General features: G+C 46.5%; 1 protein-coding gene across 1 annotated transcript; it reads right to left on the bottom strand.

Annotated features, from left to right (window-relative positions):
• Positions 1-9,109: 9,109 nt before the first annotated feature.
• On the bottom strand, positions 9,110-12,184 carry LOC121493507 (granzyme B-like). Its single transcript, XM_041759425.1, has 5 exons — positions 11,964-12,184; positions 10,863-11,010; positions 10,317-10,452; positions 9,851-10,114; positions 9,110-9,332 (listed from the first exon to the last, which is right to left on the bottom strand). The coding sequence occupies exons 1-5, from the start codon at positions 12,022-12,024 to the stop codon at positions 9,162-9,164; spliced, it is 780 nt and encodes a 259-aa protein (XP_041615359.1). The 5' UTR covers positions 12,025-12,184; the 3' UTR covers positions 9,110-9,161.
• Between the last annotated feature and the right edge of the window lie 4,078 nt (positions 12,185-16,262).

Genomic DNA, 16,262 nt, shown 5'->3' with positions numbered 1-16,262 from the left:
AATATATACCTTCTGCCCCCCACTTTCTTTCCTCTCCTTTGGATTCCACTTATTCTAATATTGTTTCACTTTATGGTATCATTTCTCTCTTAAATTCTCCCCCTGTGATCCAGTAGTTGTTTCTCTGTCTTCTTCTTAGCTTCTTTATTCTCCATCATTTTGTCTTGCATATCACTAATTCTCCCTTCGGCCTCATTTATCCTAGAATTTAGAGTATCCATTTTTTAAAAAAAATTTTTATTTATTTAATCATGAGAGACACACAGAGAGAAGCAGAGACATAGTCAGAGGGAGAAATGGGCTCGCAAAGAGTCCAATGCAGGATTTGATCCCCAGACCCGGGATCATGCCCTGAGCTGAAGGCACTCAACCATGAGCCATCCTGGTGTCCCTAGAGCATCCGTCTTTTTTTTTTTTTTTTTACTGCATCTCATTAATAGCCTTTAAAAAATTTTTTTTGATTTTTTAAAAAAAATTTATTTATTTATGATAGTCACAGAGAGAGAGAGAGAGGCAGAGACATAGGCAGAGGGAGAAGCAGGCTCCATGCACTGGGAGCCCCATGTGGGATTCGATCCCAGGTCTCCAGGATCACGCCCTAGGCCAAAGGCAGGCGCCAAACCGCTGCACCACCCAGGGATCCCCCTTTTTAAAATTTTGACTTGATTAGATTTTAGTTCTTTTATTTCTCCAGGAAGGGATTTTCTAGTGTCTTCTATGCTTTTTTCCCCCAAGCCCAGCTAGGATCTTTATAATTGTTATTCTGAAGTCTAGTTCTGACATCTTACTTATGCCCATACTGATTATGTCTCTGGCAGTCAGTACTACCTCTTGTTCTCTTTTTTGAGGTATTACCATCCTGTCATTCTGTCTAGAGAAGAATAGTGAACATGAGAACAAAATACTACAATGGGGCAACAAAGACCCTGAGAAATAGACACTAAACAGATCCAAAGAGACCTGAAACTGAAAAAAAAAAAAAAGAAGAAAAAGAAAAAAGAGAATATAATTAGACACGTGAACAGAACAAAAAAAATACACTGGATTCTGTGTTTACTTTGGTCTGCTTGTTAGAAAACTAGATCACAGAACGTAGAGAAAGAAAACCTTATATACGAACAAAAATAAAATTAAATACAATGAAAGGATAGAATGTAACTTCAAAAATGAAAATTAAAGGACAAAAAACAAACAAAAGAGAAGGAATATAAATAGACAGGTCAACAGAACAGAGAAATACACTATATCCTGTGTGTATTTTGGTCAGTTCGTGGGAAGAAACTACATACCAAAATTGTAAAGAAAGAAAACTATATATATATATATATATATGTGTGTGTGTGTATATATATATATATATATATATATATATATATACCAAAATATATTTAGATATGTTGAAAGAAGAGAATGTTACTGTAAAAATGATAATTAAAAAAAGACTTTAAAAAGGAGGTGATAAAATAAGAAATTGGTTGAAAAAGGAAAGAGAGGGGCACCCGGGTGGTTCAGGTGGTTGAGGATCTGCTTTTGTCTCAGGTTGTGATCCTGGGGTCCTGGGATTGAGTCCCTCTCTGTCTGTGTGTCTCTGACTCTCTCTCTCTCTCTCATGAATAAATAAATAAAATCTTTAAAAAAGGAAAAGAAAAAGGAAAGAGAAAAAATTAAAATACTAAAGAATCATGGGGAAAAAACCATGAGTTCTATATCTTATATTCCCCTATAGTGCTGGAGTGTTGCATTTCTGTGTGATCGGTAAAGTTGGTCTTGGCTGGGTGTTCTTGCTGACCTTCTGGGGGAGAGGGCTGTTGTATTGATTCTCAGGTGTCTTTGCCCCGGGGGGAATTGCACCACCCTGGTCAGGGGGCCAAGTCAAGTAATCTGCTCCTGATTTCTCTATGAGGCTTTTGTTCCCTGAGGGCTTTCTGCGCATCTTCAGAGGATGGGAGTGAAAATGGCCGCCTTCCAATCTCTAGCTTGGGAGCTGAGAGCTCAGTGCTCCTCCACTCAGTGCACCCTGAGGGAAAAGCAGTCAATCACTTGTGTGTCCCTGGACTCTGTGGTCACCCAGCCTGTGACTGAGCATTTCTATCTCAGGCACACACCCTGTTTGGAGTCCCTGAACCCTGTAGATTTATGTGACATGCCCCATGCAGCCCCTCCTGGAGGAAGGGGGGTCTCAGTGGTTCTGCTGCTTGCTGGACCCCTGCTCAGAGAGTGGTTGCCTGACTGTGTTTATGGCAACCCTGAGCTGAGAGCCCACTCCTGGGCTTGCTGATTACAGCTGGCTTCCCTGCCTTGATCCCTGGGAACTCTGCCTCACTCAGCCTCCCCCACTTCCCATCTCCCTGTGACCCTGAGGATCCTGGGACCACACTGTCCCACCTAGGATTTCACCACTGCTTTGCAGCCTGAGCACCTTTCAGGCAGGGATGTCCCTCTCCAGAGCAGATTTCTTAAAGTTCTGATTTTGTGATCCACTGCTCTATCACTTTCCTGCTGGCTGAAGAAGCTCCCTATCCCCCACTCCACCCCTCACAGTTTATCTTCCCATATATCACTTGGATTCACTTTTCTGTACCACCTACCTTGCAGAAAGTAGTTATTTTTCTTTCTTTCTTTTTTTTTTTTAAGATTTTAAGTTTTGTTTTTAAATTTTTATTTATTTATGATAGTCACACACAGAGAGAGAGGGAGGCAGAGACATAGGCAGAGGGAGAAGCAGGCTCCATGCACTGGAAGCCCAATGTGGGATTCGATCCCGGGTCTCCAGATTAGGTGCCCTGGGCCAAAGGTAGGCGCTAAACCGATGCGCCACTCAGGGATCCCTTTTTAAAGATTTTATTAATTTATTCATGAGACACACACACACACACACACACACACACACACACACACACAGAGGCAGAGACACAGGCAGAGGGAGAAGCAGGCTCCATGCAGGGATCCTGGGTCAATCCTGGGTCTCCAGGATCAGGCCCTGGGCTGAAGGCAGTGCTAAACCGCTGAGCCACCCTGGCTGCCCTGTCACTTTTCTTTTTGTAGAGTTGCAGCTATTCTTTTCTTAGATCTCCAGTTGAGTTTGCAGGTGTTCAGAATGCTTTCATAGCTACCTGGCTGGATTCCTGGGATCAGAGAAAACTAAAGTCTCCTACTCCTCTGCCATCTTGGACTCCTCACCCCATTCTAGGGATTTTTATCTACTGTTTTTAAATGACAAACACTCAGAGTAATAGAGTCCACCTCTCTTGTCAATGTTTTTTTTTTTTTAATTTTTTTAAAATTTTTATTTATTTATGATAGTCACAGAGAGAGAGAGAGAGGGGGGCAGAGACATAGGCAGAGAGAGAAGCAGGCTCCATGCACCAGGAGCCCGACGTGGGATTCGATCCTGGGTCTCCAGGATCACGCCCTGGGCCAAAGGCAAGTGCTAAACCGCTGCGCCACCCAGGGATCCCTCTTGTCAATGTTTTTAACCAAAGTCCTGTACTTGACACTAATTGGCTTCAGTTAATGAACCACCATGACCCTAGAGATTGCATCAACTGACTGAAGGCCTCGTCATTCTTCCTTTGTGAAGACTGGGGGCAGTCACAGCCAAGCCCCCCAAGACAAGTCAACTAAGATTGGGGAAAGGTTGGTTCCCCAAAAGAAGTTCAGATGACTAGATCGCCAATAACATGAAGTGGAAAAGTATGCTGGGCAACCAAAACCAAGAGTTGTCCTTTGAGTATTGTCAGTCGTCTGTCCAGAGAGCCACACTTCTAAGATAGCAGGGTTGCCACATACTAGTCTCACATTTGTTAAGCAAACTCTGCTGCTGATCTCACTACCATTGGATGTGAGGGGCCGTGGTTTCCAAACAGCCAAGCCCCGTTCAGTTCAAAGAACGGCTAAGTATTACAATCCCTTAATCCTATAACTTAAGTATTTTCTTCATGCTCTTAAGAACCTACTAGTCTCTCCTTCCTAGTTAGTGAAAAATTTAGCATGCAATTACTTCCTACAATTATTGGAAAATTTGAAAACTAATATAAGCAAAGAGAAAATGAAAATGATTTAATTTCTTACTTTTTAAAGATTTATTCTATTTTTATTAGAGAGAAAGAGAAAGCAGAGGGGAGGATCAAAGGGAGAGGGAAAGAGAGTCTTAAGCAGACTCTGTGCTGAGTGGATGTGGCACTTGACCTCACAACCCTCATGTCATGACCTGAACAAAACAGAGGATCCCCTGCCTAATTGATGGCACCACCCAAGGGCTCCTAAAATTATCTGATTTCTGACTCTGACTTGATCTCAACTCAGGTGCTGATCTCAGGGTTGAGAGTTCAACCCCATTTTGGGTTCCTCACTGGGTGTGGAACCTACTTAAAAAAATGATCTGATTTCTCATCATTCATTGATATCATCTTTAATGTCTCGAAGTATGATCTAACATATTCTTCCCTCTTACATATCTGCATTTTTTAAAATTAAAAAAAGGATTGTGGTCAAAGTAAGGCTATGATCCAAATAAACATTGAGGTGAAATGTGAAATTCATGTAACATACAATTCACTAACTGTACAGTTCAGTGGCATTTAGTACATTCCAAATGTTGTGGAACTACCACCTCTTTCTAGTTACAAAACTTTTTCATCACTCCAAGATATCCATCCATCCCATCCACAACTTAATGGGTACTTAGTAAATTTCCATTCTCTCTTCCCCACCTCTGCCTGGTCCACTGGCAACAACTAATCTTCTGTCTCCATGGATTTGCTTATTTTGGATATTTCATATCAAATGATCATGCAATATGTGACCTGTTTTGTCTGGCTTCTTTACGAGGGTCCCTATTTCTGCACATCCTTCTCAATACTTGTTATTTTTCAATTTTTTATTATAGCCATCTTAGGGGTGCCTGTGTGGCTCAGTTGGTTAAGCACCTGCCTTTGGCTCAGGTCTTTTCACATAGATATCTGGTTGTCCCCAGCTATATTCATTGAAGATATTATTCTTTCTCCACTAAATGGTCTTGGCACCCTTGGCAAAAATCAATTTGCCATAGATATTTGAGTTTATTTCTGGGCTCTCTGTTCATCTATATGCCTACTCTTATGCTGGTACCAAACTCTTTTTTTATTTTTTAAAAGATTTTATTTATTTATTCATGAGAGACAGAGAGAGAGAGGCAGAGATATAGGCAGAGGGAGAAGCAGGCTCCCTGCAGGGACCCCAGTGTAAGACTTGATCCTGGGATTCCAGGACCATGCCCTTAAGCTGAAGGCAGATGCTCAGCCACTGAGCCAATGAGGCGTCCTGGTACCTGGCTTACATGCTCTGTCTCTCTAAAATAAATAAATAAATCTTTGAAAAGAGTAAAAATGTCATTTAAGTGTCTTCAAAACTCTGCTGTTTCTGGTGAGAAGCTGGTTATTATTAGTATTCTTATTATAATTTTTATGGTAAAACACTTTTTTTCATTGTTACTGTTGTTTTCCTTAAAGTAATGTGTCTTTTCCCTCAACTTTCAACTTTTTCTCTTTATCAAATGCCAATTTGACTATTGTGTACTTAGATGTGGCTTTCTGTGCTCCACCTGAGGGTCACTGAGCTTCCTGCCTCTGTGGATGAGAAATGTCATCTAGCAACAGGCCTATGAAAAAAGGAACCCAGAACTGCAGTTCTTTCGTGGTCAAAAGCAGTGTCATGTGGGATACAGATAGGTAATAAGCCTGTAAGTTCTCCACAGAGTGGTACTGGAAGGCAGAGCCATCCCAATACACGGTCCTGAGACAAATTAGGAGATGTGGCATTCCTTTGGGCCCACCCCCCACCAGGAGCTGGCTTTGCATTTCTCTCTCTAGTCACAGAGTGACCTGTCTCTTCCAGTGAGTCTGAGGAGAGGACAGGTAGGGGAGGAAGCAGATCTTGGAGGGAGGAGAGGCAATTCCTTGAGGTCACGACAGAGATATTTTATTTTGTTTCGTTTCTTAGTTTTCACGACAGATTTTTAAGCAAAAGAAGAAATTTTCCTCAAAGTGGGGGGTTGCTGGATATCCCCCCAGACAAAGGAGATTTGAAGGAATTGGCTTGTTTAAGTTGACTTCAGCTTGCTAAGGAAGTTTTTCTGAATACTTGTCACAGTATGGCTGCCACAGGAGCCTAGAGGATTTCTCACCAGGGAGGTGTCTGAGCAGAAGCTCACCACAGAGTGGGCATTAGGAAAGTGTTAGCCTTCTTGCTGGCTTGGCTGTCAGGAGGCCGGGGCTCAGTCCAGGCTCTGTCCTAACTCTGGTACCTTCAGTCAGTTACTCTGCCTTTCTGGGATTTTGTCTCCCCCTCATCTCTCTCTCAAAGGAGGAGAGACTGCAGTGAGTGTTCTCAAACTTGTTTTAAACCACAGAACCATTTCCTAGAAGTAAAGGTTACACCTAAACTGAAAATGCATGTGGCTGGGCAACTTTAAAAAACAGTATTTTAAATTTTGCTTTCTGCATTTTCCTTTTTGTCTTTTTTTCAATCAAGGAACCAGGGCTTTAGTATGCCTTAGATGCACAGAGTTTTCTTTTTTTTTTCAGCTCCAAAGCAGAAGCTGTGTGACCTCATTGCTCTTCCCTTGAACAAGTGCCCAAGGTCCTTAAGAGATTGTGTTGCTTCAGGCTTTGGGCATGAGATGTGAAGGGGCATGACTTTGAGGGTTACACGACCCCAGATGATTTACCCTATGTCACACAGCGTGTGGTGTGGTGTGTACTGGGTGCAGGAGGGCCTTAGCCCAGAGCTGGAACTCAGGCTCAGATTACAGGCAGCACCTGCCTGTACTGGTGTCTGAACCTTGACACCTACTGGTGTCAGCAGCCATATGGCTGCTGAGAGTTTCTGTGGAGGGGAGCCCAACGCAGGGAGAGCCTTGGTTAGCAGAAAATCACATCCTCTCTGTGTTTCCTCCAAGCCATGGACTTCTTAATGTTGAAGAGTCCAGGCAGTGTTGGGCTTTGTGAACGCAAGAGTGACCATGCTGGCCTGAAGAGCAGAGGCGATTCTCCATCTTTCCAGACCATGTGAGCCTGTCTGGTTCTCATTTGAGTCTGCACAGGTGGGACCTTGCGGTCATAACAGAGAATGTTTCTGGGTTGTGTGACTGGATGGGTGTTTAGAGTCCAATGTAGATTGCCTTCAGGCAAGTATGTAATGTGGTTTTTCCTGCCATTTGGATCTGTACGATGACATTCATACCTGCTATGTTTTCAAATTTATTTTTTCTTTTAATTTAAAAAATATTTTGTTTATTTGAGAGAGGGAGAGAAATACAGAGAGAGTGTATGGGGGCTGGGGGCGGCAGAGAGAGAGGGAGAAGCTCAGCAGGGACCCTGACACTGGGTCTCATCCAGGGACCGTGGATCATAACCTGAGCAAAAGGCAAATGGTTAACCGACTGAGTCACCCAGTGCACCTATACCTCCCACTAGTGAAGCCACAGAAAATAAGGCTGCCCTCTACCCCAGGTGAAGAGGATGCTCCAGTAAACAGAGTTTGATAACTTCTAGAAACTAAATGGCTAAAGTCATTTCCAAATCCCATACACTGCTGTGCTAGAGTCCCATGCGATGCTATTCTTACTGACTGTGACCCACCACAAAAATAAATAGAAATACTTGCTTCCTGTGGACTTCCCACAGAGATGTAGGCACCATGGGCTCGTGTGAAGGAGGGAGGAGGGGTTAGATGATTTAGGTGACATTCAACAGTGCCAGGTTCACCTGGGCTCAGGTGATGGAGCCTGCATTCTGTTTACTGTATATCCCCAGTTAATGCCTGGCACTCAGTAGTGGGCTCTGAATCAGCATTTGCTTTTTGGGTGATGGGCAGAAAATTGCGCTTTCTCGTCCTATTGTAGAGAGGAGCCTTTTCTTTTCTTTCTTTCTTTTTAAGATTTTATTTATTTATTAATAAGAGACAGAGGCAGAGACACAGGCAGAGGGAGAAGCAGGCTCCATGCAGGGAGCCCGACATGGGACTCGATCCCTGGTCTCCAGGATCAGGCCCTGGGCTGAAGGCGGTGCTAAATCTCTAAGCCACCCAAGCTGCCCAGAGAGGTGCCTTTTCTAACTCAAAAGGCTGATATAGCCCAAGATGGCCAGCTGGGAGTCTAGTCTAGAAGGTCGGCGGGGCCAAGATGGACAGGTTGAGAGGGACTCTGCCTACTGAGTGACCAGGCAGCCAAGGGACCTGGAGCACATGTGGAGACACACTGGGCTAGATGTGAGGGGTTGAGCTGCCCTGCCCCGCTGGTGGATGGGGCCAAGGGTTCTGGAGCACTGCCCCACCAGCCCTGTCCTCATGGATGCTGCCTTGTGCTCTCACAGACCTGGTATCTCTGAGTCTCCTCTGTCTCAGGGTGGGAGCTGGGCTGGCACGTCAGTGGTTAGTGCTAGAACTTGGGTGTTCTAGGTAGAAGGGATATGAGGAAGGGGCCAGCTCAGATGAGTGTTGTCTGGAAGGGACAGGAGTTGGTGGCCAAAGAATGCTCTCAGTGGTCAGCAGGGATGGACAAGAAGGGGCAGCCAGGAGATTCAAGGCCGAGCTGGTCCCTGAGCTCAGAAGAGGTCAGAGAGGGAACTCAGTGGAGGAGAGATGAAAAGCTCCTCGTGAGACCCCGGCCCAGCCTGTGCCAGCTTCCTCGGCTGTGGGAGAGAAATGTCCTGCTTGAGGAGGCCCCTGTCGGTTCTCAGCAGGGTAGGTCCTAGAGCTGTACCCTAGATTGTGCCAGCGTGGGTCCAGGACCCATGGTGTCTATCCCCTAGCTCCCTGCCAGAGAACACAGGGGGAGGAGGTAAAACGTTCACCCTGAGCCCAAGGACCAGAGAGGTTGATGCTTTCTCCTGCTAGTGCTCAGCTTCAGGCCTGGCACAAGGGCAGGCTCTGAGAGACGGGTGTGGGTAAGGAGGAGCTGGAAGGAACTTTGCATGACGCTGAGGGGAGATGGGAGGAGGACGAAGAAGAGGAAGCGGAAGAGCAGAATTGTGTCACTGGCCTTGTCAAAAGCACAGAGTTGATGTCAGGGAATGAAGGTCAGAGAATAAATAAGAAACGGGTCCTTCAAACTCACTTAAGAGACTTTTAATTGCTTGCTGGCAGCCTCCCTCCACCCTTCCCAGTGTGATTCTGGATCAGCTCTAGAGCAGATAGTCTGGTTCCTGCGGGTGGAGCCTCTTCATGGTTTTCTTTATCCAGGGCAGGAAACTTGAGATTTTGGTGTAGGCCCGGGGAGGTGTCCCATTTTTTAGTCCATAGGAGACAATGCCTTGAGCCACATTGTTACACACGAGAGGGCCCCCAGAATCTCCCTGTGGACAGAGATAGAGGAGGAGTGAGCCTGCCCTCCTAGGCCCCTCTGAGAAGCCTGTGTTGCGTGGCCTCCACGAGAGCTAAGAGGGCAGGGCCGGCCTGGACTTTGTCACTGCTGCACTTCACCCCAGGTGGCAGCTCCCTCTCCTCCCCTGGTCCCGATCCTCTGATGAGGGACTGCTGGCTTCAGTCTACTCTTTAGGGGCTGACAGCATGCAGGCCGAGCCCGTAACCCAGGTGGATGCCAGCTCTGAGGAGCCCCCTGGTTTTCACCACTGCCACACCCAGCATCAGTGGCCGGGTTGGGGCAGAGTGCTGCAAATGCATCCTTCTGGAAGAGCATGGTTTGAATTCATCCTAGGCCTTGGCAGGCTTGCAGAGGTGCTTAGGTGCCTTCATCTCTGGCAGCTCCCCCTCTACTCCTCAGGAGAAGGATCACTGGTTGTATTTCCAGATCCCAGGTCCTCCCCAAACACCCCTGTCCCCAGAGCCATGCTAAGCAGACACTAAGTCTCACCTGAAAGGAAGACTTGGTTTCCTTTGGATTCCCCACGCACAGCTGAGTGGTGCTGTCATAATACTTGGGTAAGAGGAATTCACACTCTGAATCCTTCTGCACTTCCAGTGACACCTCCTGCAGAGTGTCTGGGTACCTGCGTATCTTGGCCTCAATCTGCCCCCAGCCGGCCACGCTGCACACCTGTCCTGGCCTCACCCGGGCCTTGCCCCTGGGCAGGGGGAGAGTCTTCACAGCTGCAGTCAACTTGGCCTTCCTCTCCAGCTGACGGGAAGAGGTAAGAGAGTCCAGCTCAGCCAGTGGCCTCTGGGCCTGACACCCCGATGAGGCGGCAGTGTCTTCTCTCTCCCGTGAGCCTCTGGGACTGGACAGGTGGCCAGCATGGGAAGGATGGCAGGGACAGGTCCCAGTGGGAGGGAAACAGTCTGGACCCAGGAGGGCAAGAGCTGCAGGGAGGTTTCCTTACCAGCAGTAACATGATGTCATTGGAGTAGTTCTTTGGACTATAGTCTGGGTGGGGGATGGCTCTTCTCACAGGGATGACCTGCTGGGTCTTCTCCTGTTCCTTGATGTTGTGGGCGCCCAGGGTGACTTTGATGGAGCTGCACAGAGAGCAGAGTGGGGTGTGGGGGTGTGGAGTCACAGGGTACAGCCTGGGAGTCGAGAGGGCAGGTGGTAGCCAGGGCAGGGCAGCTGAGAGGGAAATCAAGGTGATAGAGGGAAATCAAGGCAGTACTTAAGCTGAGGGGAAACTGAGCCAACAGGAGGGGCTGTGATTGAGCTCTCTGTGCCTTCTGCTTCTCAGCAGCTGAAGTAGGATTCTGGAGCCAATGGTGAGTGTGCCGGTGGGTCTTAGGGGACAGTTTCCCACAGAAACATGACATTGCATGAGTTGGCATATGATGGCAAAGCATGCCCCAGGGGAGCTCAGCGTGGGGGGTGGGAGCTGGTAGGAAGGCAGGGCTCCCTGCAGGGGTTTTCAGGGCAGTGCAGGCTGTTTAGAACTTCTCACCTTCCCCAACAGTGAGCGGCTGTCAGCACGAACATCGCTTGTATCAGGAACCCACCACACTTGATCTGCCCGCTTGGGTTTTTAATCTGAAGTAACGCCATATAGGGCCGTGAGTGGGGCTTGGCCTCATGTCCCCCGATGATCTCTCCTGAAGGAAAAATTCTGTTCTGCTCTTGTCTACCCACTGAATCCACCAGGCAGACATGCCTGATTTGGGGCAACAGGTAAGGTGGAGGGCCTGGACTTCCTCCCCTGGGAATTTTGAGGGCAGCAGTCTCGGGCTGTGCATCTGTGTTCTACACATAATCGTTGGGGACCACACCTGTGTTAGGAATAGCAACGTCCTAGAGGCTCCAGAAAAATCCCTCTCCTGACTTTGCCTTGTTTCAAGTGAGTTTCTAAGGCTCCTGTCATCCTGTGAAGTCTTTTCCAGTGGCTGGGATCTAAGTTTAGTTAAGTAGATGTTGTGTGACATTGCTGATTTCCTAAGGGCCTGACAGGTCATAGGTGCCTAGTAAGTGCTGGTTGGCTGCACGAAGGCAAGGCTCCCCGGCGTGCTGGTAGGATTCTGGAAAGCAGAGAAATTGAGGTCTGCCAAGGTCTGCTTGAAAGCGGGGAGCCACTAAGATCCTGGGAAGAAAAGCAGAGTTGGAGAGAGGGATGAGGAGCCTTGAGGCAGAGGCAAGGCAAGAGCAGTCTTCTGGGGACAGTGATCCATCCAACTGTTGGGTCAGCTGAGCCCCGGGCTTCACTCCTAAGTAGATGCTGAGGGAAGCCCCTTGCTCTGCCCTCTGCAGGGGGATTTATGGTGTTCTCTTTCCAGTTTCTCACCCTCTGCTATTCCAGGAAAGTTCTAATTTCAGATGGCAAAGGTAGAGGCTGGGGAAGGGACAGTAGTGACTGGCTCTTCCAGAGACAGCCTTTTGCCCCGCTGTTCCTACTGCTAGCTTATCAGCATCACACTTGAGAGGGGGAGGCAGGATGAAGGCTGGGGTTGAGAATGTTCCTGGTGGTAGGGGGATAGGGGTGTTCAGAAGAGACAGGAAAGTTGTGCCACTGTGCGATGGGGTCGGGCCTCTTAGGGTGGGGGTGGACACTCACCTGCCTTGGCCCCAGAAGGCAGACAAAAGGCCAGCAGAAGCAGGAGCAGGAGTGGCTGCATCTTCCCCGGGAGGCTGCTCAGGTCGGAGCTGCTGGTGCTTCTGCACTCCCTTATAGCTCCTGGGAGAGGAAGGGGGTGCAGATGGGCTCCCTGACCTTGAACTCCTCTCTGGTTTTATGGTGCTTCATCCTTAGAAGGCTTTCTATGAAAGCTTCCCTGCCCCCTGCCCCTCTGTCTGATGACGTTCTCTGGGTCGTTGTGAGAATCATGCTGTGACCACATCAGAACCCACACCAGTTGACTCAGAGCAGACCACCTCTTCCAGCTCAGAATAGGACAGCAAGCATATCAGGTGGGGACTGGAGGATGTGGTATCAGCCTGTAAGGGTACTAGAGCCCTGATACCTGAGTCCCCAGTGATAGGACCACCACTGCCTCATTTCCATGCTGCTAGGTCCATCAGGATAATTTCCTTAGCGCTGTGTATTTGGGCCCATGTCTGCATGATCCAGCATACTGGAGATGTGTTTCCTTCCCTCAGAGAGCTGTCTGTCTGGTGGAGGAGTCAGAAACAGTAGCACCCATGGTCCAGCATGGTAAGCGCCAAGAAAATAAAAGCATGACCTTTATCTACTAAATCCTTATGGCCACCATTCATCACCCTGGCTTCTTTCCTACGGATTTTTATCTACTGTTTTTAAATGACAAACACTCAGAGTAATAGAGTCCACTTCTCTTGTCAATGTTTTTAACCAAAGTCCTGTACTTGACACTAATTGGCTTCAGTTAGTGAACCACCATGACCCTAGAGATTGCATCAACTGACTGAAGGCCTCGTCATTCTTCCTTTGTGAAGACTGGGGGCAGTCACAGCCAAGCCCCCCAAGACAAGTCAACTAAGATTGGGGAAAGGTTGGTTCCCCAAAAGAAGTTCAGATGACTAGATCGCCAATAACATGAAGTGGAAAAGTATGCTGGGCAACCAAAACCAAGAGTTGTCCTTTGAGTATTGTCAGTCGTCTGTCCAGAGAGCCACACTTCTGAGATAGCAGGGTTGCCACATACTAGTCTCACATTTGTTAAGCAAACTCTGCTGCTGATCTCACTACCATTGGATGTGAGGGGCCGTGGTTTCCAAACAGCCAAGCCCCGTTCAGTTCAAAGAACGGCTAAGTATTACAATCCCTTAATCCTATAACTTAAGTATTTTCTTCATGCTCTTAAGAACCTACTAGTCTCTCCTTCCTAGTTAGTGAAAAATTTAGCATGCAATTACTTCCTACAATTATTGGAAAATTTGAAAACTAATATAAGCAAAGAGAAAATGAAAATGATCTAATTTCTTTCTTTTTAAGATTTATTTTATTTTTATTTTAGAGAGAAAGAGAGAAAGCAGAGGGGAGGATCAAAGGGAGAGGGAAAGAGAGTCTTAAGCAGACTCTGCTGAGTACAGAGCTGGATGTGGCACTAGACCTCACAACCCTCATGTCATGACCTGAACAAAACAGAGGATCCCCTGCTTAATTGATAGCACCACCCAAGGGCCCCTAAAATTATCTGATTTCTGACTCTGACTTGATCTCAACTCAGGTGCTGATCTCAGGGTTGAGAGTTCAACCCCACATCCCTCTTCCCCGGCTCTGCCCCTCCTTTCCTTACTCTCTTTCTGTCTTTCAAATAAATAAATAAATCTTACAAACAATACGATACCAGTTACAAGTGCTCAATAAAAGAGAAATATTCTGAAATAAATCTCTCAAAGCATGTATGGGACTTATCTTCTGTATGAGATGAACATAACTGAATGATTTTGGTATTCTTGAAACACAATATTATAGTGATGGAGAACATTTTATTGGTTGGCAATTGTCAGGGACTGAGGGTCAGGGAGGGACATGGGTGTATCTATAAAAGTGCAATTGGAGGAATCCTTGTGATGATAGAGCTGTTTTGTGCTTTGCCTGTTCAATGTTAATAACCCAGTTATGATATTGTACCATAGTTTTGCAAGGTGTTACCATTGGGTTAACCAGATAAAGTGTCCTTGAGATATTGCTGTATTATTTTTTTGCAACTACATGTGAGTCCACAATTATCAAAATAAAAAGTTCGTTTCATACAAATTTTAAAAATACAAAAAAGGGTATTTTATTCCCTGCAATTTGTTGAATTCATTTTATTAACTTCTATTTAGCACAACCCCCCACTGCAGGTTAGTATTGTCACAAATTACACCTTTATACCTGTGTGCCCATTAACATAGCTGGGATCTGATTCTAAAGTGTGTGATTTTATCCACAGCTCTATAAATGTCATCCTATATGTGTACATATATATTTATGTGTGCTTACAGTTCTCTTGTGGTCTAGTGGCTCGGATATATTTATATGTGCTTGTGTATATAGTTGTATATGCATATGGTCCATGTTTCTGTTTGTTTTGATCCCTTAATTTTTTTCTTTCTGGCCATGATTTTGGTACATTTTCAGTATTCAAACAGAAGCTGTGTGAAGTCAAATATTTCCCCCTTATTATGAAAGTTGTTGAGATCATTAAGATGTTCAGAGACCTTTGTGGGCAACCAGATGTGAAGAAGACATGGCTTTGAGGGTGACAGGAACCCAGAGGAAGATATTTCTTCTATGTGAAAATGAGTCTGGTATTAGTGGTGTGTGTTATTTGGTCGGAGAATATTCATCCATAATTGTGACTGAAGTTAACTCCAAAGCAGCATCCCAGATTGGCGTCAAGACCTGGGGGGAAGTGGCGGCTGGGCATGCCTGGCTAGACTGACTCACACAGCGTCAAACAAGAGTCTTATACCACATGTGTGGTCTTCAAGCTAAGAGCTGAATGACTTTGAAGGTCACTGTGGGCTTGGAAACTCAGTGTGTGGCAGTACCCATGATGATCTGAAGTTTGAAGGCTGTTCTCCATTTTTCTGGCCCCATATGAGCCTCTCTAATCTGATTTAAGGAAGATTGGGAAATGTATCTTTTCCATGTCAGAGTTTATATTGGACTGTATATCCCATAGGGTGCCCTAAATGTAATCCATGAAGAAATGGCTGCCCTCGTTATATTTTTTCCTTCCTCCATCTCTCCTGCATCCAGAAGTAGGTCTTCAGTGACCCCAGCATTATAAACTTCAATCCTAGGGTCAAATGTGACAACATACATGAAAACTGGAAAGCTGTAAGTCAAATGAATATGAACCTTGAACAAGATGATTTTCATTTGGGTGGATTTCCTACACAGACTCAGGCCAATCTGACCAGGCTGAACAAGGAAGGGGACTTGAGGAAATTCTGGGGTATGTCCTTTGGCCTCAAGTTCCATTTGGGCATGGACAGTGCCTGCCGTGCTCACTTCTGAGCCTCCAGTGCCTGGAACATAAGAGGTGCTCAGGATCTGTTATTTGCTGATTGGTAGCAAAGTAATGCTGTCCAGTTCTGTTGCAGAAACTCTCTCCCTTGCTGAACATGTGGACAGCAAGGATCTTAGACCAGAAGCAAGGTTACCATGGGTGACCAAAGACAGGCTGAAAGGGGCCAAAGCTGTGGGTGAATGGCCTATGAGCATACTCTGACCCCTTGGAGGATGTGGGAATGGATATGAGGGGCTCAGCCACAGAAGAGGTGTGGAAAAGAGTCCAGCCGGGTCATCATCACATGGCAAGAGTTTGTGAGAAGGTCGTGAGGGGTAGAAGAGAGAAAGAAGCAGAAAACAGGGGAGAAATGTGAGCAGAGGGAACAAAGGCAGACTTGGCCTATAGCTGCTACCAAGTGACTGCTGAATAAATAAAAGTGAAATCAATCATTTCATTCTAGAAATGAATCTGTATTAAGGCCTTGGCAGCCTCTGCAGGGAGGTCTGGACTCTTCCTCTAGGACAGCGGTTGGTCACAGAGGGAGCTTTGTTGAGTCCCTGCTTTCTTTGATCTCTATTTCCAGGGCAGGAAGGTCAGTATCTTGAAGACCTGCAGGTGGTCCATTTTTCATCCAAAAAGACAATGCCCGGAGCTGCATTGTTACAAGCAGTGCCTCTGGAACCCCCTGTGGGCAGGGAGAGGAAGGATTGAGCTGGCTTTCTGCTGGGTCCTACCCTCCCAGTGCTGCCCTGGTGTGGGTGGTCTCTGGGAAGGGGCTGTGGGGGGAATCAAGATCAGTCCTGGGGCCCCCAGCCTTGGCCTTCAATGTTCTTTCAGCTTGATCCAGGCCTAGCTTCTGCCCCCAGAGCTTTGTATTGGCAATAACTCCAAAATAGCTGCCTAAGCTTATGTGGGCCATGCTTTCACAG

Source organism: Vulpes lagopus, chromosome 6 (assembly GCF_018345385.1).
Source record: "Vulpes lagopus strain Blue_001 chromosome 6, ASM1834538v1, whole genome shotgun sequence".
Classification (NCBI taxonomy): domain Eukaryota; kingdom Metazoa; phylum Chordata; class Mammalia; order Carnivora; family Canidae; genus Vulpes; species Vulpes lagopus.
The sequence above is the reverse complement of the archived record's forward strand: the minus strand, read 5'-3'. Positions and strand labels throughout refer to the sequence as shown.

Coding starts and splice junctions, on each gene's coding strand:
- LOC121493507 (XM_041759425.1), bottom strand. CDS start 12,024: ATGCAGCCACTCCTGCTCCTGCTTCTGCTGGCCTTTTGTCTGCCTTCT. Junction 11,011..11,963: donor GCCTTCTGGGGCCAAGGCAG/GTGAGTGTCCAC, acceptor TTTTTCCTTCAG/GAGAGATCATCGGGGGACAT. Junction 10,115..10,316: donor ATGACATCATGTTACTGCTG/GTAAGGAAACCT, acceptor TCTTCCCGTCAG/CTGGAGAGGAAGGCCAAGTT.